The sequence below is a fragment of the Xiphophorus maculatus genome, chromosome 6, assembly GCF_002775205.1.
Source record: "Xiphophorus maculatus strain JP 163 A chromosome 6, X_maculatus-5.0-male, whole genome shotgun sequence".
NCBI classification, from domain to species: domain Eukaryota; kingdom Metazoa; phylum Chordata; class Actinopteri; order Cyprinodontiformes; family Poeciliidae; genus Xiphophorus; species Xiphophorus maculatus.
In genome coordinates this window covers 28,149,110-28,173,508 of record NC_036448.1, presented here as the reverse complement: position 1 = coordinate 28,173,508, position 24,399 = coordinate 28,149,110, and the positions used below count along the sequence as shown (strand labels likewise).

Here is a 24,399-nt window from a genome sequence, read left to right as displayed (position 1 = left end):
TAACAAAAATATTCTGATTTATGTAGCTGGATGGCAGCGGCAACTGAAACACGATGTTGCTGGGATTTAAATCAGTATGTTTAATGAAAGAATGTTAGCAGGTAAATTGGGCAACATTCTGGTAATTTATGAAATAAAATCTCGAGTCCTCAATTTCTGAGAATGAGACGAGAACAAGTCCAAAAGTCCGTAAAAAAAATTATCAGGAAACCAAAACTGGTCTATAATACCACATACGACATTGGTAGTTTATACATTATTTATTAAATTGGCTTCGTTACTGAAAACTAGATGATGGGGAAGTGATTCCAGTGTTATTCCTGGTATGTGTTAAATATGCATCAACAGGCATTAATGGTAGACATTCACCACCTGGGCTGTTTTCAAAAACAAGACTCACATTGGAAAGTAGTAACACCATCATGACTCAAAAACAGAGACCTGATTTAAGCAGATAGAGGTGGAAATAAATTTATGGTTGGAAATAAAACCATTGATATGTCTCCACCTACAGGCGAGTGAATGAATCTCCTCAGTGCATCAAAAACATTAATGCAAGTAAATATTTCTAACAGCAAAATGAACACAATGACTGAGATTGTTGATAAAAAGTATTTCTCCTCTTTCTCAGCTGATCTGAGTCGGAGTAATTCTGCTCGTTGAAATGATCCGCCCTGTTTGTGTCTCTGCCAGCTGTGGTGCGACTTCGACAAGTCCAACACCTTCAGGAACCAGACGTACAACGAGTCTGTCTCCATCCCGGACATCTGCTTCTACCCAGAGGTACCAACGAGATGAGCTGTCGGTTCTGCGGTCCGGTCCGTCTGTTGTGCTTTCTCACCTCTGCGTCAGCGATGAAATAAACATGGCGGGCAGCCGAGGGAGGTCTCGCCTCGGACGCGGCAGCTGACGGCGCCGTCAGGGCGTCACGTGGAAAACATCCATCATGTTGTTTTGCTCTCACAGTTTGCAGCTGATTGATGGAGCCAATAACGAGGCTCGTTTTACAGCCGCAGGCTCGGCTGACTCATGTTGTTGCATGTATACATCATAAACTTATTTCCTCCTGAGGCTCCGCAGGTCCGACCTGCTCTGTGCACACACTGGGTCTGTTTTTAGCTGCAGACAAATAAAAAAAATACTGGATATTGGATTTAATATTTCATAAGCAGGCAAAGCAGAAACTTCTCAAATAAAGGGCAGTTTAGTAGTTTTGGTTTATTACGGCTCAGCAGGGGGCGTGCTTTGTGGCCAGGGGAGCTGGGGATTCCATCAGGAGCTCATGAAAGTTATTTTAGTTTGTGCCCAGAGTTCACATTAATAACAGAAAACTTATGAGACAAACTGGGAGGTTTAGTTTATATGCAGAAAGTTTAAAATGATCTTCAGTTGAATTTTAGGTTCAGGAATCTGAAGGAAAAAACAAAAACCTCCAGAGAATTGTGTCTGCATTATAAAAGAGTTATAAAAGCTAATTCTCACAGCAATAATCTGAATTATTTGTATAATGTTGTTTTGACTCCTAGTGGCTGTCTGTGGTATTACAGGTTTCCTGCTACAGCATAACAACAGAGAAACTAGAAGCTAATTAACTATTATAAATCAATTCTTACTAAATGGTTTATTTTAAGGTGAGAAAAGAAGATATTTACAAATAAAATCTCTTTATAATTGATCAACCGCACGCTGATAAACTGTAAATATTCTCCAGTTCTCTGTTATTATTGGTCATTGATATGTTTTGAAAAATTCTCATAAGTAAAACATTGATTATTAACAGATACCTTATTTTTGATATATTTGAAACACAACAGATCATTCATAAATAATTTATCAGTAGATCTTCCAGGATGTTAGATAAACTGTTGGTTGTTGGGTTAATAATTAATTGTCTAATTAGTCCTGCTGATCTAATTATTAGCTGGTTGTTAAAGTATAATTAGCTGTAATAAACGTTAAACGAGGCGGAATAATTTAACTTTGTATTAGCTAACTAATAACTACTCATAATTGCAAGATATTCCTCATTAACAGTTATTAATTATCAGGGTAAACAGTTTATAGTTTGGTAAAGAATAATGATTCTACATTTCATAAATAACCATTAATTCACCTCCAGTTTTTGCTTTTCCCTCATCATGTAACATAATTTCATGCATAATGTTTTAAAGTTTATCTCCTACATTTAAACACATGTCTGATTTATATTGTGATTGAAATGATCAAATCAAATATTCTGGATTTTTCTAGTATTTTTATTCAGAGGAGTAACAAACCAATAATCCTTAATTCTGATTCATGTTTAGTTTGTGATTATAAAAAGATTCAGGTGTTTCCTCGTTCTTTTTACTTTATTTATTAACATATGTTTAATATTTAATTAGTATTCTCCTTTGTTCCTGATAATCTCACTGACTGAAACCAAACACTTCTTTATTAAGCATGATTAATACATTTTTAATTATTATGAGTATTTAGCAAATCCAGGTTAGTTTTATTTCCTTATTATTCTACTTAATTAGAATGTAAATAAATCTGATAATTGGCTGTTTGGTGACTTTGGAGAATTTAATTTCTGGTCATTATTTAGATAGCAATTAGTTTAGTCTCTAATTCATATGAAACCAGCTGCTAGCTGGTTAATATTCACATTTAATTAACTATGAAGTAACCATTAAATCACAATCTGGAACTCATTTAACTTCACCGGTTCTTATATTTCAGATAAAACTCATATTGTTGACCCTCAGTGCTGTGGCTCTGCATCCTGGCTGGATTTTGTCAGATGTTTTTGTTGCCGCTCCCTGCTGGGATCATGGATGTGCATCTAAACGCGTTTGTTTGTCTCGCAGTACTTCGTGTTCACGGGCGTCCTGGCCATGGTCACCTGCGCCGTGTTCCTGCGGCTCAACTCGGTGCTGAAGCTGGCCGTGCTGCTGCTGATGATCGCCATCTACTCCCTGCTGACCGAAGCCTTCTACACCTCGCTGTTTGTGCGCTACGACACCGTGCACCACAACACGGAGTGAGTCGTCTGCACAGCTGGAGCTCCGACCGGACCGTTTGTCGTGGCGGCCATGTTGGATGCCTCACTTGATTTGGTTTCTGAATTTCCATTTTGTCTTCACATCCATCTGAAAGATCCACAGTCTACAAATGAACAAAAATATGAATCTCTCAGGGTTTGTTATTGATCATATTTGATATTTACTGTAAGAAAATTATAGCAGAAATGTAAAAAACCAGCAGAGTTTGAAGTAAAATGTTTCCAGGCTGATGATAACTCAGGCGTTGACAGGAACCGGATTAAATGTCTGACATTATTTTTATGTGAAAATGGAAAAAACAAAGGCAGCCTGGATTAATGTCCTCTAAGATCTTTACATTTCTGATATTTAAAGGTTTATTTATTCCATTAGGATTTAGTTACAGTAAAATGAGTCAGATTTCTTGCCAAACAGAAAATTTGATAGAAACTTTGACAATAGTTATAAAATATAACATGATTAAAAGTGGCTTAATACTCAGGACTTTAAAATATCAAAAACCATAAAAGCAATTAAATAAAAACACACTAACAGTTTCCTCATTAACCTCCAGTCCTCATCACTTCAACCCAGAGTCAGAATCATTTCTGTTAAATATCCTTTAAATGTGTAAAACGTCTCCAGGCAGAAACATGAAGACGATTTCTGCAGAAATGTTTTCATATCTGAAGCAAAAAGCACAAAGAAGGATTCCTGACTTTAATTTGAATGATTCCTTGAGTTTCTCTTTTCTGGTTTCCAGGACCAGAGGAACGTTCTGCTCTCTATCAGCTTCGGTTGTTTTGTTTTTGCAGATGTTTTTCGGTTTTTTGTCATTTGTTTGGCAGTTGAATCGTGAAATTCTGCGGTGAATAAAACCTCCACTGACTCAACGATGCATGAAAACTCAAACCTCAGAGTCTCGGACCTGATTCCTGTTTTTAGCCTGTGAACCAGTAAAAACACTTCAAACATTTATTATTTTGAGAGTTTCTACATCTGAGCTGATAATCCTCAGTTGGAAACAAACATGTTGTCTCAAGTTTTTTCATAAGATTTGACTTTTACATTCTGCTGCAGTTTATAACTTTACATGAAGTGATTGGTTTTTCTACCAAAGTTTTTCTTTGATGGGATTTTGTTGCATGACTTTAATCTTTTAATAGATTAAATTACGACGTGACATTTGTAATGTCTTCTGTCTGATGTTTCCTGCAGAGTGTAATGAAAAGCACAATAATCATCTTACTTTTTTCTTCTCCTTCCACCAGAAACTTCCTGGGAACCAAAGAGACGTCTCTGCTGCTGATGGCCATGTTCCTCCTCGCCGTGTTTTACCACGGTCAGCAGGTAAAACCGGATCATTTCCAAAAACACAAACTTTGCAGCAAACTCTGCATTTTCACTTTAAAGATCAGATTTCACTTTTTCAATTGAGTTTGTTTTTATGACAGGAATTTACAACAAGTTATCTCAATTTATTTCAGTCAGACAATTAAATAAGTTCAGTTTATTATTCAGATCAGATGAAAAGGTTTCTTTCTAAGGAAGCCCAGCAGGCTCATTCCTCCTGACGAAGCGACAGGAGACAGTCGGCTGTGTTGAGTCGTCGACTTTACAGAAATCCCTCACACCAAACATGCATGTGGCGACAGTGGAGAGGAAAAACAGGAGGAAACCTCCAGCAGAACAGGCCAGCTGATGGCATCTTCCAGGAAGAGCCTCAGCCAATCAGGTGCATCTTCTACGGAGAGAAAAAGCTGAGAAAACAGAAAGTTAGCAGTTTAAATAACAACTAATAATGTAAATCGGAGAGCAGTAGGAGAAGAAAGAGTGGAGCCGATGGCAGCAGAACTACAGAAACCGATCAGGACAACCTGAACGATCTGGACTCACCGCGATGGAAATGAAACCAACCAGGGAGGAAATCATGTTTACGCTTCATGCAGAGTTTAAGGAACAAAGATTCACTTCATTTTATTATCCAGTGGAAGTTAAAGTGTGGAACAAAATGAAACCATAAAGTGAAGCAGTTAAAGACTTCATTCCCTCAGCATGAGGCCTAAAGAAGTGATTAGACTTGTTAAGCAACACTTTAATGAAGCTGCAGATGGAAAATCAGTTCATCTGCTCATTCGATCGGGTTCCTTTGGTTCCTGGTGGTTCTGAACTCCGCTGCTTCATTCCAGCTCCAGCTTCCAGGTGCTGCAGCCGCCAACCAAATTAAAGTCAGTCGATTCATTTCCCTTTCAGACAAACATCTCCTGCTGTGCTGCAGCTAATTAGAAAGAGAAAAAAGCTTCATCATGCCACAAATTACCAGATCTACCAGACCATTAAATTAAAAAGCATAAAGTAATCTAACATACTTTTTCACAATTAAAAGTTTGGACGTTACATCAGTAATGATTTATTCCTCTGAGCTCCTGCAGGTGGCAGTAAAGTTCAGTCTGCACACATGTAACATTATTACATAATTACAGGTGATTAGGAAATAATAATAAATTAATTCAGTCCAGAAAGAGAAACTGATCAGGTGAATAAATTCATTAATCAATGATGACAGCTAACAGCCAATAAAAGCATAAATATTTATTTTATTTGCTATATAATTAGTTCAACCATTAAAACACAGACGTTACATTTTGTGCAGTCATTCAAATTCAACTAGTTTTAAATACTGACAGTAAAAATGATGCTGTTTTCTAATTTATCTGTTCCCTTGGTGAACATCTGCTCAGTCCGAACTACCAAGTACTCTGATTACAAATACCTGGGAGGGATTACTTCCCTTCAAACTTCCTGTTAAACATTGGATGCCCAACGTTCAGGCTTATGTGTGACTGCAGGGATGCAGAGAGAACGTTACGCGTCGCTGCATCCTGAGTTTAGAGGTAAATAAATCCGTAAATCATCTTTAGAGAAATGAAATTTGACCGGGTTGAGAATGATCCGAAATGTTCTGGGGAAGCAGAGAGCCTAAAGCAGAACCATGTGGCACCCCGGAAAACTGAAGCAGCAGCAGAATAGAAGCCAGGACGGGTTCTGGTTCTGGTTCTGATCGGGAGAAATCAGCACATTTTTAACATCAGCATAATTTCATAATTATGAATAATAATAATTGTTTTCAGTTCAGTTCCACAAAGCAGACATGTTGGATCGATCACATGATCTGGGCAGTAACCAGTTACATTTACTCAGTTACTTTTTTATGATTGTGATTTTATTTTGTAATATTTCTTTTAGTAAAATTTGTGGATTCTGAATAAAAAACAAACAGATTTTAACCAGAAATTCACCAGACAAACACAAACCTGCAGTTTGGTGAAAGTTTCATAAGTTTCTCTTTATTGATTTTTGCCTGATTTTATTTTTTTATTACTTATATGAATTATTGTCATTTTCATCCATCTTTTGATGTAATTTTAAATGTTAAATGATTGATAATTTGATCTCAGTACTTTTCACCAAATACTTTTTTACTCTGACGTGAGTCATTTTGCAATTTATTTTTTTTCCTTTTTTTTCTCCGAAGAGTTTTTGCGGCTAGTGGCTCATACTTTTTGCAATAGTAGGAAAGACAGGAAAGAGGGGAGGACATGGGGCAAAGGTCGCCGGGACCGGGAGTTGAACTCGCGACGTCCTCGTCCAAACGCAGGGCGTGCTAAACCCCCTGCGCCACCACAGCACACGATTTTGCGATTTCTACGTTTTAGTTTTACTTGAGTAAAAACATGTTTAAGTTTTGCTCCTGTCCAGTTTTTGGGTTTTCTGCTGGCCTCTGGCTGTAAGTACACTGATGTACGTCATATTTTGTAAATTAAACCGTATCCCTGAGCAGCAGTTCGTCTGTAAACCGTTCAGGTACAGAAACGTCTTTCTGGATATTATTTTTATCTTCACGCCATAAACAGGAACCGGAGCAGAACAAGCCGGCTCATTTCATCGGCCTGATGCGCTACATGAACCAATCTGCCGCTGATGGAGTCCGGCTCCGCGGCCGTGAGGAAACTGTCGTCGCCCGCTGCTTTCATGCTCTCTCTATGGCAACCTTTGATCATGCAGTGGGGCGGCTCGGCGCCGGCTGGAGAGCTGGGCAGGGAGACGTAATTGAAGGTCTTTTGTGGCCTCATGAAAGTAGAAAGCAGCCGCATTTGAAGTCATACAGCATCGATTTTCTCTGGGTCAATTCGATCGCTTGTTTGGGAAGCCGGAGACAATGACAGCTCCCAGCTCTGGCCTGCGACTCGCCGCATCAGGCAGGAACGGAGCGCATGGAGGAGACGCCTGGCTCTCTGCAGGAAGCTTCAGTTAGCAGAGTCTGGTTCAACCTCTTCAGTCCTGATGAACAGGTCCGGTTAGAGTAATATCTGTCTAACAGAGGCTGGGAAAGACGCGTTTGTGTTTTACCGACTTTAACAGAAACAGCTGCAGCTTTTCTGTCAGCGTTCATCATAAATATCCAGCTGGATTCTCTGATATTGGCTGAATAACAGTCAGAGCTCTTTGCTCAATGTGAAGTTGGATCATCAACCTGTTAGACACAGGTAGAGTTACTTTCCTAAAACTTTGAGTCAAATGAATGTTTTCCAAGGTGCTAAGTTTAGGATTAGCCTCTAATTAGCGTCTATTGCTAAACTACAGCCTAAGATCTGAAATTTATGAATCTCACGGTTTTACGGCCAAAAATTCAATTAAATCCATTCAGACTGAGAAAAATGTCAATTTAGTTAACAAATTAACAACAAACTAAACGTTTGACTGGAAATAAATCCAGTTGGATCCAATCTGAGTTCTTTAGAAATGCAGAATTAGACTTTCAGCCAATCAGAAATTAATTTACAGTTAATTCAAATAAAAGTAAATCAGTAATAATGCATCTTATTTTGCATAAAGAAAGGATTTTTCTAAACATCAAAGACTCTTTTATGACTCCATTTTGTATATGATGACATTTTCATTCAGTTTCACTGTTGAAAATGTGGAGTAAATGTTATTTTGTTTAAATTAAAACGAGCTCAGGTCTACCACCGCTCTCTGCAGAAGCATCGCTGCTGCTCTGTGATTAATTTGATGGTTTTTAGTGTTTTTGTGGCTGGAAACGCGCCGTACTGCTGCTGACTGTGGAACAGATGCATGCAGAAGGAAAAGCTGCGCCGCCTCTCAGGGCCTTGTTGAAGCGACACTCGAGTGATTCTGTTTGTGAGGAGATCAGAAGCCAATTAAAGCCTTTCCCTCCACAACCTGCTTCACTTACAGACTCTTAACTCTGATTTTCTCCTTGAGAAACGTGAGACTTGCTGGTAATGTCTTGAGGAAAATGGCTGTTTGCTGTTCATAGAAATGTTTTTAAATTGATCCTCTTTCTGATGGAGGCAAACAAATGGAGAAATGTTGGAAATCCGGATTGAAGAGCTGAGATTTTCCCACATCTTCTAAATGTTTCTTTGCGTTCTGGATTCTCCAGGTAACTTTATTATCCATAAAGACCCAATCAGCTGACTAACTCCCATTTTTAAACATTTATTGTTTAAAGCCTCGTCTCAAATGTTTTGCACAGCTGCTCTTTGCTAAGTGGAGTCTGGCTCCGTGTTTTGTCAAGCAAATGAACTGGCAGTAAAGATTGTCTCCAACACGTCAACCTGTTCGCTCTTCATCTGAAGTCCTAAATGAAGAGACGTTAGTCAGACGGTGAACGTCTCTGCAGCGCAGCAGATGGTTGTGACCAGCTGGGAGTGGGTTCTGCTGACACCATCGATCACACTCACTTATTTAACACTTGTTTATTTGTAACTTTAATAAACACTGTCTACATTTTTCATTAAAAAGCAAAATTCTGGATGATAAATCAAGACTTCTTTCTCTCTGAATATCGCTCCACTAATCAGCAAAATAACAGAGTTTAGAAATAAAGCAGCCATTTTGGGAAAAGACTTTTCTTTACTAATATCGTTCCAGTTGAGACGGCCATGAAGGCTGAGCCTCATCAGCCTTTAATTTATGAATAATAATCATTTTATAAAGATTTTAACATGTTTAAAAAGAAAATTATTTTTTTTTACATACAGAAGATCGGACCAGAACCTTTATATTCACTTGTTTCTGGCGCGCCTGTAAAACTGACGCACGTTTGATCGTTTCTCTCGGCTCCATGAGTTTAATTTCTGCTTCCAGTGATCTGATTGGATGCTGTAAAAAAACTAATGTTGTGGTCAAGTTGTGCTAACAGGAGCTAGCCTGTCAGTGAAGCTACGCTAGCCTAAAATAGCATCTCAATGCTAAACATGTAGCATTAGCACGCCCGTCCACTAACCTTAATAACAGATTAAAAACAATAAATATCTTTGTTATTGAGCTCAAATATTTATTTATTCAATAATTTAGCAGCAAAAATAGTTTTTGAATCGAAACTGTTGTTTACTTTGTCATCATAGTTTACAGTTGAAATGTGATTAAGTTGAATTTAAATATTTCTCGATGCTGAAATGTGGAAGTTGATTTCCTGTGCAGAGTTTGTGTCGGCTGTTGGCTTCTCTTTCCGGCGGACGCTGCTGTACTCAGGCTGGCTGAACGTTAATTGGACAGAAAACTGGATGAAGTTTCTCTCCTGATTAGGCGACTAATTGATTCCCTGATTAATCAGGCCGCCTCAGAAGAAGAGCAGAAATCCTTCCAGGCTTATCGTCCTGCCCTGGAAATCATTTTTCAGCTTCACTGATGACTTTCCTCATCCCTCCCTTCTGCAGGCGCACACCGCTTGTTTGGCTCTAATTTATTCATATGACTTTGTATTAATTGTTCATTCAAAAAAGCTAATTGAGTTGCCTCTTAAAATACTTCAGCTGCACAGCAGATTGATCGAATAGTCCTGAACTGCAAAGGTGATTAAATATTTTAATTTGCCCGCCTGTTGCTGTGAATTCAATCATCTCATTTATATAAGACTTTGCCCTGAACTTCACTTCTAATCAGCTTTTTATGGAGCAAATTCATCAGCTGACGCGTCAGGAAGCTCAGGCCAACTTTATTCTCTAAACTTCAGCAGCTGGAGTTTTATTTTTAACGGCCTGTAAAACATCTGCACACTGAAAAGAAGAAATCACTTTATTATTATTAATATTAGCCTCGCATGAAGATTCTTTACTAATTAAAAGTTATAAACTTGGATGAGAAAACAGCTGAAATATTCGGCATTGATGGCAACTGTCAGTTTGCAATAGTTGAGAACAATGTTTACTCAGATTGCTTGAGCTGAGTTAAAATATAATTTAATGCTTCTAACTTCACATAAGTCATTATTTCAACTGGATAATATGAGTGAAAATATAAAAATGTTGCTTTTTTAATAAGTGAGGACAGTTTTCAGTTCAATTTTAATTACAGTAAAAAGTTAAAACAACTGAAATGAAGATTAAAGAACTTAAAATAATCTTTGTCTCTCGTTAAATCAACTTGATAAAATTTGATTTCTGACTAAAAACCAAGATAATTACCCAGCAGACTTAAGTTAAGCCATGCTCTGTTTTACAGTGCTGACCTGGTCTGAGGGGCCAAAGCAAAACATAGAGCTTTTATTTTATTTTTTTATTTTGAACAGATTTTTAATAATTACATCAGTGACATTTTTGTAGATTTTTTTCTAAAAACTGTTTTCTGCTGTTTCTTATTGTCACTGTTTCTTCTCTAAATGCGCAGATTAAACTCTGGAGTTTATGGAAATTCATTCACAGTAGAAAAAAGCTCAAATTTCTTAAAAATAATCGTTTTCCATGCGGAGTGGTTCATTTTTCCAGCCGTTTGTCACGTCGAGGCTTCGTGTTTTGTTCTGATCGGACCTGCAGGTTTTCTGACTCGGTTTGTGGTTTCAGCTGGAGTACACGGCCCGGCTGGACTTCCTGTGGCGCGTTCAGGCCAAGGAGGAGATCAACGAGATGAAGGAGCTGCGGGAACACAACGAGAACATGCTGAGGAACATCCTGCCCAGCCACGTGGCCCGCCACTTCCTGGAGAAGGACCGCGACAACGAGGTCCGACAAAAACAGAAACAGACACAAACAGAAATAAAAAGACAGAAACAGGCAGAAACAGACGGAAACAAAAAGACAGAAACAGAAAGACAGAAACTGAAACAGACAGAAACAAAAAGACAGAAACAGACGGAAACAGACGGAAACAAAAAGACAGAAACAGACGGAAACAGACGGAAACAAAAAGACAGAAACAGACGGAAACAAAAAGACAGAAACAGACGGAAACAAAAAGACAGAAACAGACGGAAACAAAAAGACAGAAACAGACGGAAACAAAAAGACAGAAACAGACGGAAACAGACGGAAACAAAAAGACAGAGACAGAAACAGACAGAAACAGAAACAGACGGAAACAGAAACAGACGGAAACAGAAACAGACAGAAACAGAAACAGACGGAAACAGAAACAGACGGACACACTGGATGAATAAAACATCAAACCTGGTTCAGCCAGAAACATTCAGCCACATCCCGTCTCTGTCCTCTGCTAGGCTGGATTTCACTACAAGAAGAATTTAAAAAAAAAATATTTATTCCTTTTAAATCTTTAAAAGTAACAGCTACCTCATTACAAAGAGCAGAGAAATATGAATATTAATATTCGTCACAAACATTTCCAGCCTGAGTGAGTTTAGTCCTCCATTTTCTCAACAAAACGTGTCAACCGTTTTTGTTTAAAGATATTAATAAATATTTCCAGAGGTCACCAAAGGTCAACCAGCCGATCCACAAACAGAACGTTTTGTCAGTCAGCTGTTTGTGCCACGTTTGTGCTGCAAACATTTAATCTGTGCCGTCACAATTTTACAATTTCAAATAGAAGGTTTAGCAGCACAGCTGATGTTTAGTTGATTTTGTAAATGTGAGGGAGAATCTGGAAACATTTATTTATAATAATTACAATAACAGCAGCACAAACTGACAGCAGTTTGGTTTAGTTTGAAGCGTTCCTCTCTGCTCTCATCCTCTTTTCTCTCTTAAATCTCCTGTTGCAGCTCATTGTTTGGAGTTTTGCTCTCTGAAAGTTTCACAGCATCATCTGAATCAGGTTGAGTCTGGACTTTGACTGGGCCGTTCCAACATGTGGTCATTTTCCTGTAGATCTGCTGCTGGGTTTGGTGTGAGGCGTTTCAGCTGAAATGTTTTCAGCTGCTGAGGAGAGACGAAGCCCTCAGGCCTTTTTTCTGTCCTGAACTTTGATTTTTAATCTGATCGTCTGTAGATTTTAAATCGGAGCTCCAGGTTTTATTTGTGTCGTTGCTCCTGACTTTGATAATTTGCTGGAATATTTTCTGTTGAGATGATTTTCAGTTTCTGACTCTTCCCAGATTGATGAGCAGAAACTGTTGGTTCTGTAAGGTTATTAACCTTCAGAGCTGCTGATCAGGAAATCAATGTGATTGATCGTTAATCAGGCTGGTAGTTTTCCTCTCCGTTCCTCTGGAAGCAGCAGGTCGAACCTGGTTTAATTATAATCTCACAGCTGAATCAGGTGTTTCTCTACATCTGAGGCCAGATTTGGATTATTTAGACTGAAAGGTTTATTTTACAGATTTTTCCTGTTTTAATCCAAACATGAAGCTGAAGCAGCTGAACTGAATCCGGGTCACATCCCGTCCCGTTTTCCTGAGGTGCCGACTCGCTCGCCTCGTTGCTCCTGAACGAATCCCGGCGTTCGGATCGCCTCCTTCCTGCCAGCTCTCTGGATTGGCTGAGCTTTGGGTTTTCAGCCTGATTTGTTTTTGATTTGATGTTAATGACATGATGCCAATCAGCAGCAGGTTGGATCCATTCGGGTCCAGTTGGATCTCGGTGACTAGATTATATAAAACCTTTCTGTCACTTGTTAGTCACTGATTGAAGCTATTGATTATCAATGTTGTTTTGTCTTTAAAAATCATAAACCAAGGAGGCCCTGATCAAACATAATACAGTTCTTAAGTCACTTTATTTCTTATTTAACTGCAAATTAACTTTTTTTGTTTTGCTGAATAAATGTCCTTAAGGGTTCTATATTTATGTTTCTATGCAAATCATGACCTTATCATGTAAATTTGTTTAATTTTGCAGAATTTTGCCTGAAGTTGCCTCATTGCTGCCCACTGTGGGTTGAACGGTGGAACTGCAGGTGGTGCAGCTCGGTTGTCTGTCAGATACTCGCCGTTACTGCAGAGCAACTGATGTTTTCAGATGATTAAAGTCTAAAATAACAGAACAAAGTAACTACTTTTGTTGCCTTTCTGAAAATAAAAGTTGATAGAAAGTCAGAAAAGTAAAAACTAAATGTAGCAACAAAGTGATAAAGTCTGTAACAGAGCATCTTTCATCCTGACCAAACCCGCTCCGCTCAGGAACACGCTTGGCCACGAATCACCAGCTCACACATAAACCTGTGGATCTGCTCACCACTACTGGGCCTTTAACTGGGCCTTTAACTGGGACCTTAACTGGGACCTTAACTGGGACCTTAACTGGGACCTTAACTGGGACCTTAACTGGGACCTTAACTGGGCCTTTAACTGGGACCTTAACTGGGACCTTAACTGGTCCTTTAACTGGGACCTTAACTGGTCCTTTAACTGGGCCTTTAACTGGGACCTTTAACTGGGACCTTAACTGGGACCTTAACTGGGCCTTTAACTGGGACCTTAACTGGGCCTTTAACTGGGACCTTAACTGGGACCTTAACTGGTCCTTTAACTGGGACCTTAACTGGTCCTTTAACTGGGCCTTTAACTGGGACCTTAACTGGGACCTTAACTGGGACCTTAACTGGGACCTTAACTGGTCCTTTAACTGGGCCTTTAACTGGGACCTTAACTGGGACCTTAACTGGGACCTTAACTGGGACCTTAACTGGTCCTTTAACTGGGCCTTTAACTGGGACCTTAACTGGGACCTTAACTGGTCCTTTAACTGGGCCTTTAACTGGGACCTTAACTGGGACCTTAACTGGTCCTTTAACTGGGACCTTAACTGGTCCTTTAACTGGGACCTTAACTGGTCCTTTAACTGGGCCTTTAACTGGGACCTTAACTGGGACCTTAACTGGGACCTTAACTGGGACCTTAACTGGGACCTTAACTGGGACCTTAACTGGGACCTTAACTGGGCCTTTAACTGGGACCTTAACTGGGCCTTTAACTGGGACCTTAACTGGGCCTTTAACTGGGACCTTAACTGGGACCTTAACTGGGACCTTAACTGGGCCTTTAACTGGGACCTTAACTGGGACCTTAACTGGTCCTTTAACTGGGACCTTAACTGGTCCTTTAACTGGGCCTTTAACTGGGACCTTTAACTGGGACCTTAACTGGGACCTTAACTGGGCCTTTAACTGGGACCTTAACTGGGCCTTTAACTGGGACCTTAACTGGGACCTTAACTGGTCCTTTAACTGGGACCTTAACTGGGACCTTAACTGGGACCTTAACTGGGACCTTAACTGGTCCTTTAACTGGGACCTTAACTGGGCCTTTAACTGGGACCTTAACTGGTCCTTTAACTGGGACCTTAACTGGTCCTTTAACTGGGACCTTTAACTGGGACCTTAACTGGGACCTTAACTGGGCCTTTAACTGGGACCTTAACTGGGCCTTTAACTGGGACCTTAACTGGGACCTTAACTGGTCCTTTAACTGGGACCTTAACTGGGACCTTAACTGGGACCTTAACTGGGACCTTAACTGGTCCTTTAACTGGGACCTTAACTGGGCCTTTAACTGGGACCTTAACTGGGACCTTAACTGGGACCTTAACTGGGCCTTTAACTGGGACCTTAACTGGGACCTTAACTGGTCCTTTAACTGGGACCTTAACTGGTCCTTTAACTGGGCCTTTAACTGGGACCTTTAACTGGGACCTTAACTGGGACCTTAACTGGGCCTTTAACTGGGACCTTAACTGGGCCTTTAACTGGGACCTTAACTGGGACCTTAACTGGTCCTTTAACTGGGACCTTAACTGGGACCTTAACTGGGACCTTAACTGGTCCTTTAACTGGGCCTTTAACTGGGACCTTAACTGGGACCTTAACTGGTCCTTTAACTGGGACCTTAACTGGTCCTTTAACTGGGACCTTAACTGGTCCTTTAACTGGGCCTTTAACTGGGACCTTAACTGGGACCTTAACTGGGACCTTAACTGGGACCTTAACTGGGACCTTAACTGGGACCTTAACTGGGACCTTAACTGGGCCTTTAACTGGGACCTTAACTGGGCCTTTAACTGGGACCTTAACTGGGCCTTTAACTGGGACCTTAACTGGGACCTTAACTGGGACCTTAACTGGGCCTTTAACTGGGACCTTAACTGGGACCTTAACTGGTCCTTTAACTGGGACCTTAACTGGTCCTTTAACTGGGCCTTTAACTGGGACCTTTAACTGGGACCTTAACTGGGACCTTAACTGGGCCTTTAACTGGGACCTTAACTGGGCCTTTAACTGGGACCTTAACTGGGACCTTAACTGGTCCTTTAACTGGGACCTTAACTGGTCCTTTAACTGGGCCTTTAACTGGGACCTTAACTGGGACCTTAACTGGGACCTTAACTGGGACCTTAACTGGTCCTTTAACTGGGCCTTTAACTGGGACCTTAACTGGGACCTTAACTGGTCCTTTAACTGGGCCTTTAACTGGGACCTTAACTGGGACCTTAACTGGTCCTTTAACTGGGCCTTTAACTGGGACCTTAACTGGGACCTTAACTGGGACCTTAACTGGGACCTTAACTGGGACCTTAACTGGGACCTTAACTGGGACCTTAACTGGGCCTTTAACTGGGACCTTAACTGGGCCTTTAACTGGGACCTTAACTGGGCCTTTAACTGGGACCTTAACTGGGACCTTAACTGGGCCTTTAACTGGGACCTTAACTGGGCCTTTAACTGGGACCTTAACTGGGACCTTAACTGGGCCTTTAACTGGGACCTTAACTGGGACCTTAACTGGGCCTTTAACTGGGACCTTAACTGGTCCTTTAACTGGGACCTTAACTGGGCCTTTAACTGGGACCTTAACTGGGCCTTTAACTGGGCCTTAACTGGAGCTGTGTGTTGGAGGACGAGCAGCAAACACTCAGGATCGGTTTGGAGTGAAACAAAACTAAACTTTCTGTGACCAAACCACCAAAATCATGTTTATCTGAGACATAAATGCTGTAAAAACGTTTCAGCTGAGCTGGAGAGATTAAAGTTTTGTCTCACTTCCAGTCAACAACGTTGTTACCGATGATTTTATGTAAAATTATTCCTCAACGTGGGTTTCTTGTGGTTTTTACCAGGGATGCAGGTAATTATGGGAAGTGATTTGTGATTCTAATGACCAACAAATCTACAGCTACAATATTTAATTCTGGAACAAAGCTAAAAAACCAAACTGTTGTTAATAGGACTTGTGAGGATAATTAAACTACAGCATCTCATTTGAATAGTTTCCCTTTAATGAGCTGCCAGCTGAGATGAATATTAGTGGGAAACGTCTCCATCAGCAGAGGGAGGATGGAAACCAGATGATCTGCAGATCCAGACCCAGTTGCCTGGTTCTGTTGGATGGAAACCTGTGCAGAGGGATTTCTGGCAGGTGAATCGTTGTGGTCAGGTGAGTTCAGGTAGCAGAGGCGACCTCGCCTCCCTCTGCTCCTCGGTATGAAGGATGGGATTGCAGCGTTTGGCTCCTCATCAGTTGCTGCAGCATCAATCAGACTGTTCATTGTTCTGTGACTCAGGCTCTGCTGCAGCAGAACGTCTTGAAGACGTCTGGAGTTTCAGCTTCTCTTCTCCTGATTAAGGACATTTCAGTTTGGCTAAACGCTGATTGCAGACGTTTCATTGTTACAGGCTGTAGCAACAAAGTAAAGCAGCTTAATCTGAGTCAGATCTGGATTATTACTCAACTTTCTGTGACTCTGACTTATTTATTCTTTTCTTCCAAGCAGAGAAACTTCCTGGGAACTTTTAACGCGTCCTAAAAATCCTTATTAATGTCTTTCAAAGTTGTTCTTTGGATTTCTTCAGAGGTTTTACCTGAAGTTTTATTTTTGTTGCTGTTGTCATGGAGACGTTTTGCAGAGAGATTGCTATTTATGGTTAGCAATGCTAACTGTCTGTATTACTAACATGAATCTCTGAACAGATAAGTTTTTCCCTCTTCATGTCATTTTATTATTTCAAACTAATTAACTTTGTTTTCAGAAACTGCTTTCTAACACACACAGTGTGACGTCACCTCTGCTCCGAAATAGAAACAATGGCAGCTCACAGCAGGAAAACCTAGGAAATATATGTGAACAATGTTTATTTATATTTCCTTAAGAGACATAAAAATGACAAAAACATTTATTGGCAGATTATAGATTTGATGTTGATCATAAATCTCTGCTGGTCGGATCAATGGAACCATTTATTTTCAGCCAGGATCCAACCCATAAGTTGTTCTCTTGTGACATTTAGTGTGTGTTGATATGATAGGGTTAGGGTTAGGGTTAGGGTTAGTGATTAGTGGTGAAAACAAGACTGAGTGGCTTTTGTACCCATGAAACTAAAATGCATAACTTTTATCTCTAAAGTCGGAATAAACAGCAGAGCATAAAAGCGACTCTGTAAATATTTGGTGTCTGGTTTTCCTCCGTCTCTCCCTCCACCTCTGATGCTTTCCACCAAATATGCGAAGCCCAGAGAGTTAAACGTGTTAAAGAGGCGTCAGCAGCAGGACTGAACCCCGACTGAACCTTAAAACGCTGCCTGACGTTCTGCGCAGCAACGCAGCAGAAGACCAAGAAATTCAATTAGTTCAACTTTAACCAAGTTTTCCGTTTGAAGTTTGGACGTTTGTCTGAGCTCATTAGCCGGAATAAAGCTGCTGAGGAAGCTCCACTCAGGTCAGAGGCCCATTTTCACAACTGTGTAATTTCATTAAGAATGGGAGCAGCCTGCGGACAGACGGAGCGTCTCCTGAATTATTAACTTGAAATGTTGAACTGTGGCTGGATGTTAATGTTTATCACCCCATTATTACAATACTACCATAAGGCCATGATGAATTACTGAATGTGACATTTGGGATGTAAGGATGTGCTGCTTCATGTCTGCAGACCTGCTGCGCTGCGCGTGGTACGAGCTAACATTGCCCCCTAGTGGAGGAAAGGATGCACCGCACTGTATCGTTTATTAATCAGTGGTTTTGAGGATAATTTGCTCTGCTTGATCAGAGCAAATTATTTTATTCATGTGAGGATATAATGAAGCTCATCTGGTTTTTAAAATGATTTACATCTCATTATAAGTGTGCAACAGAACCACACTGTCATTATTTCTGGAGTACAAATGAAAACAAAATGGAAAATGTGTGACCACTGCTTTCATTATGAATCACAGCAACGGCCAGGTGAAAACTTATCAGCAATGACTAGTTTGGTAATTGTTGCTGCTCATCAACCTGGGAAGGGTTACCTGAGTTTCACTGAGCGGAGGGATTATCCACAGGTGGAAAAAGATTTAGGGAAGCTGCTAATGTTCCCAGATCTGCATCTTCAAGGTTAAAACAGGAAAATTTGCAAAGGAGTGAAAATGTTTGGATTATTTGAGAGGTTTGAATACAGCAGCACAAATCATGAAGTTGGATCTGAATGAACCAGTGGATTTCTGGAGTAAAGAGACCAACATAGAGACATTCTTCTGTCATTCTGAACACCAGCTTGGAGAAAACACAACACATCATAGCAAAGGTCAAGCACTGTGCCTCGACCTTACAGTAATCCAAACATTTCTGCATAACTACATGTTATAACTCCTCATGGTGGCGGCAGGACCGCAGCATGTTGAAGTTTGTTAAAGTTTTTACGCTTCAGGCCTTTTGTGCTTTTCTGAAAACCAGTTAATGCGCTGAAGGGGAGAAACAAACGGATAAATTCATCCTGTGGTTGATTTGTGCCTTACCAGAGGCATCAAACTCTCCAGTTTGGAGAGGAAAGCTCCATTTTTCTGAGATGTTTTCTCCGTGATAGTTTGTAACCTCTGCTTCCAGTTTTCTTCAGCCGTATGCAGCGTCAACATGTGGTGAATTCATGCTCTGTATCCTGGTTGATTCGTTGATTTTAAAAGTTCACATGATGACTACATGGAGACATAGGGAGGCTGTGTAAGTCAATAACAGGACAATGATCCTAAGCACACAAAGTCCAGACCTCAAACTGACTGAAATGTTGAGACCTTAAGAAAAACTTTCATACTTTCGTGCACTGCTTATATTTATTAATCTGTTCTCAACCGGTGATCCGTTCTCAGTGGTTCTGAAGGTTAACGTCTTGTACCCGCCGTGTTTCAACGTCCTCGTCGTGTCGCTGTCTCCTCAGGAGCTGTACTCCCAGTCCTACGACTCGGTGGGCGTGATGTTCGCCTCCATCCCCGGCTTCGCCGACTTTTACTCCCAGACTGAGATGAACAACCAGGGAGTCGAGTGTCTGCGGCTGCTCAACGAAATCATCGCCGACTTTGACGAGGTGAGGAGCTGGAAGTTCAAACCGTCTGTTGGCTTAATGAAACTTTCTAAGACGTAAACACCGTCACTCATTCAGGATAAAAAGTAAAACATCCATCCTATTTTAGAAAATACTAGAAAAGCCATTAATTTCTCTGCAGAAACGACAGATTCTGTTTGCAGGGAATCAAAAACTAATTATTGCAGGTGGCAAAGAACCACCACAGGGATCCACTGCTTCCTGTTCTACATCCACTCTGAAGATGCAAAAGTTTAGCAAAAATCTCAAAACAAGTTTTAGATGTATAACCTTTCTCTCCTGATCAGGTTGAATTTAAATGTTTACTCATCTGCAGTTTGTCCAGCGGCTGTCCTGAGGTGCAGCGTGTCGGTGTTGGACATTTGTCTCAGTTTAAAGCAGGGGTATCAAACTCCATCCTCAAGGCCAGAAAACCTTTAGATGAGCCTCTGCTGCACCACCTGAACAGAATAATTAGGCCTTTAAGGCTCCAGAGACCTGATCTACACCAGGAGGTAATGACGACGTTTCATTCCAGTGTTTTGTATCTGTGGCTCATCTAAAACCTGCAGGACAGCGACTGGAGGCCTGGAGTTTGACTCCTGTGGTTTAAAGGGTCTCTGGTGGTTCTGATGGATCTGGCTTCACAGGAAAGATGCTACTTCAGGATAAATGTTGCTCTCGTTGTTTCTCTTCCCGTCTCTGTGACGGATGAGAATCTGAGGAGGAAATACTGCAGAGGAATCAATACAGGAAAGATTTTTCACAGACTGGAAATGACTGGAAGAGGGAAGTTTTCTTCTAGTTGGGAGATAAATCCCTGCCTGATGGACAGATCAGTTCTTTAGCCATGCAGCTGCTGCTTTAGTCGGTCATGTTTAAGAAACGGTTCAGGTAACAGAACCGTCTGGGTTTGTCTCTGAGGCCGGGAGCCGTAGATGAGAGCAGGTACTCAGTCAGACGTGTTTTTGTGTCTCAGATTGTTTTAAAGCTAAGTGGACGCTGTTTTTGTTGCAGCTGCTCGGTGAAGACCGTTTCCAGGACATCGAGAAGATCAAGACGATCGGCAGCACCTACATGGCCGTCTCTGGTCTGTCGCCTGAAAAACAGGTGGAGGTCAAAACTTACCAGCCGTTTGGATTAAAATGCTCCAATTATTCACAGCGCTGTCATTATTTCTACTCATTCTGGTTTAAACAGCTAAATGTTTTAATCCAGTAAAGTTACCTGTCAGGTTGTTTCTCCAACATAAAACTCTGAATCCTATTTTAGAAACTTGAAGGCCTTTAAGTAAACAGGAAGTCAGAGTGAAAGATCCTGTTCTGGAGGATTTGTAACTTTTTTGAAACAACAAGCTGGAGCTTTCAGCCGTTTTCTGTGATTCCACAGCAATGTGAAGATAAATGGGGTCACCTGTGTGCGCTGGCCGACTTCGCCATCGCCCTGAACGAGAGCATCCAGGAGATCAACAAGCATTCCTTCAACAACTTCGAGCTGAGGATCGGTGAGAAGATCTGGTTCTGATTATGGGTGGAAGTTATGGATTAATGAGTTACTCTAACGTTGATTGATCTTATCGATTGACTATAGATTAATTATAAGGAGGCCATTTAAAAATAAAAGTTCTTTTATATCAAAAAGAGCGTATTTCCATAACATAAAGGGGTATATTATTCATAATACACTGAATTAAAAACATTAACATTATTGTGTGCTAATAATTAGGCATTAAATACTGACTGAATAATAATGTGAGTTTTTTCTCTGATTGTTAAACTTCATCAGTACCTTTTGGTTGAGGAGTTAAAGTTTCTCTGTCCTGCAGAATCAAAGATGGCGGTGAAGCTCAGAAATTTGTTGAGTTTTTATATTTCAAATCAGAACCGCATAAAATGCATTTAGCCTCTCACACCGGACTTTGTTTGGACCGTTTAGCTTCTCCTTTCTGGGATATCTCCGCCATCTTTGTCTCTGATTCCGCGTAAGGGTGGCGCCCTCGGCTGGATGGCGGACAAACTACAACTCGAAATCGGACAACATTAATCAATTGAAACAAATTTGAATCTAATAAATCGCTAAAAGACAATTAAGTTGATTGTTTGCACCTCTAAACCTAATATAGTATAATATGTCTGTTATCTGTAACATGAATTTACTCTAAATTAAAGGAATCTGCTCAGCAGTTTCATGTTTCATGTTAGCATTTGTGTTGAGTGCAGAGTAAACTTTAAGAAAAATGGAAAATCTTCCTTTAAAGTCTAAATTGATTGACTATTTGCTTTAATAACCTGTAAATGGATTTCCATAGGGTTTGATTTCACAACTGAAGGAGTGAAACTTGTTAATTATTTTAAATGTTGGTGTTTTTAAAACCAGATTCCACAGTGAGTTGTTTCTCTCTCAGGAATGGCCCACGGCTCGGTGGTGGCGGGCGTGATCGGCGCCAAGAAACCGCAGTACGACATCTGGGGGAAGACGGTGAACCTGGCCAGCCGGATGGACAGCACCGGCGTGAGCGGCAAGATCCAGGTTCCCGAGGAAACCTTCCTCATCCTGAAGGAGCGAGGCTTCGCCTTCGAGTACCGCGGCGAGATCTACGTTAAGGGCATCAGCGAGCAGGAGGGCAAAATCCGAACTCACTTCCTGCTGGGCCGGGTGCAGCCCAACCCGCTCATCCTGCAGCCGCGCAAAATCACGGGCCAGTACTCTCTGGCGGCCGTGGTGCTGGGCCTGGTGCAGTCGCTCAACCGGCAGAAGCAGAAGCAGATTCTCAACGAGAACAACAACTCGGGCATCATGAAAGGCCACCACCACTACAATCGCAGGACGTTGTTGGCGCCCGGTGGGGCCGAGGTGGGCGGCGGCCATCATGCCGAAGCTCCGGATAAGACGGATCTGTCCTGAGGCGCCCGCAGAGTTTTGGCTCCACGCTGATTCCGTACAGGCAGAACTTCTCCGAAGGCACAGATCCCGTCTGTGGTGGAGTTAAACCTTGGTGGGTGAAGCGTCCGATCATCGGTCTTCAACTCGGACCGATGTTTGGAAACAGTAAAGCGCTAATTGTACGTTAAACTTTGGCTGATTTAGGGCTTTTCAGAGTCATGAGGAGAAAAGAAAGTTTCCATCAGAGTCGAATGAACATGATCAGGTAATCTGATCATTTCCTTTCATTTAATGATCACCATGAGCAGAAATGCATCTAGAAAACAGCAACTCTGGCAGTTGGTTGATTCTGTGAGTTGATGTTATGCTGGGTTGTTGATGCCCGTCAGTCTGGGAAGTTATGATGTCTGAACTCTGAGTCTGTTGTTCTTCAGAGGCAGAACCGTTAGAGGGTAAAGCAGCAACTGGTCAATTCCTGGTTCACACATCCAGATTTTAACATTTTCAAAACCCGACAGACAAAACATGACAGTAAAATATCTACTGTATTACAGGTTTGGTCGTACAGTTCATCCAGCAACAGACAACATTCAGATGGGAAATTTCTGGAAACCTCTCCGTATCCAACGTGAGTTCAGAGTAAACAAACATGGCCGACTAGGAAGAAGCAACGGCGACAGATTATGGATTATATTTAGCAGAGAATAAAACCTCTCTGACGTCCGCCGGACCTTCTGGTGCATCATGGCAGATATTTTATCTTCGGTGTTTCCGTCGCCTCGCTCTCTGATTGGCTGGCCGCCACATTCAGCAGGCTGTGAACTCGTTTGACCTCTGGGAACGCCACGCGCTGCGATATCGGGCCCTGACGATCCAACATGTTGAATATCAACGATTTTAGATCAGAGCGGACCGGATCAGTCTGAACACACGGCAGGATTATCGCTTAATTATGATAAACATTCGGTGAACTAAGTTTGAGAAAGGTTTAAAAATATTTAGTCTTTTGTCCTAAAGTGGCAACATTTGGTAAAACTCATACCAACCGTCCAGCAGGTGGAGCTGGTGGAGGACTGCTGGTGGCCTGGTCAGCCATTAAATGAACTTTGACCTCCTCTACGTACCAATGTAACAGGAGAATTAAAGGTGAGGTCGGTTTGACCCAAACTGGGTCATCAGCAGGGAAATGAGCCGACTGTTCACAGCAAGTTCACTAAAAAAGAAACTTATCAATCTGCCGTAACGGCCTAGTCAAAGTCCAGGACCTCACAAAGCAAATGTGTGCATGAGCTGCAGCTGCTGCAGTCAGACAGTTAAAGTCCTCTGAAGGTTGTTGCTGCTGAAGTCGGTTCTGTAACTTGTTCTTTTTTACAACAAACTGTTGGAGATTTTCTTTCTCCTCACGACTTTATTTCATGTTTTCAGTTGAAAATGAATGTAAATCATGTTTAGTTTTATTAAAGTATTTCTGATGCAAACGGCGGTTTGGACATCCAGGAGAAGAGACTTTTATTTTGAAGTTTTTATCATGAATGTCTAAAACTGAACGTTCCTCCGCTGTGTTCACGTTCTCTACAAGCTCCGCCCACTTCGGTTTAATCCAGCCAATGAGGTTTGATCTTCGTCCTGAGCAGCTCTGCTTTCTGTGAATGTTTGTAGAACTGAAACTCAACGGATGTGTTACTGGGAGGACTGGGAGGACTGGACGTGGCGCCCCGCCTCCGTCCTCCAGGCTGATTATCCGGGACTCTCCCCAACGTTCCTGCTGTCCTTCCCATTTTTATCTCACCTGCGTCGGACCCGTTCACACCTGACCCCTGCCCTTTGACCTTTGCCCGGTGTGTCGATGTTTCTTTTTTGTATTTCTTTTATATAAGGAACACAATAAAAAGGGGTCTAATTTTTTATAGAAGCAACACGTCTGCTGGTTTTGATTCTTCACTTCTTTCATTCAAACCGTATAA

General features: G+C 41.2%; 1 protein-coding gene across 2 annotated transcripts in view; it reads left to right on the top strand.

Annotated features, from left to right (window-relative positions):
* The window catches only part of adcy8 (adenylate cyclase 8), an 83,749-nt gene extending 59,402 nt beyond the window's left edge, over window positions 1–24,347 (top strand). For both annotated transcript variants that reach the window (XM_023335276.1, XM_023335277.1), the window contains 8 exons: window positions 694–783; window positions 2,853–3,025; window positions 4,298–4,376; window positions 10,895–11,053; window positions 19,409–19,555; window positions 20,570–20,662; window positions 20,942–21,056; window positions 21,957–24,347. In XM_023335276.1, the coding sequence (XP_023191044.1) occupies window positions 694–783; window positions 2,853–3,025; window positions 4,298–4,376; window positions 10,895–11,053; window positions 19,409–19,555; window positions 20,570–20,662; window positions 20,942–21,056; window positions 21,957–22,456 (1,356 nt within the window). In that variant the 3' untranslated portion in view covers window positions 22,457–24,347. The remainder of the gene's footprint in view (window positions 1–693; window positions 784–2,852; window positions 3,026–4,297; window positions 4,377–10,894; window positions 11,054–19,408; window positions 19,556–20,569; window positions 20,663–20,941; window positions 21,057–21,956) is intronic.
* The last annotated feature ends 52 nt before the right edge of the window (window positions 24,348–24,399 follow it).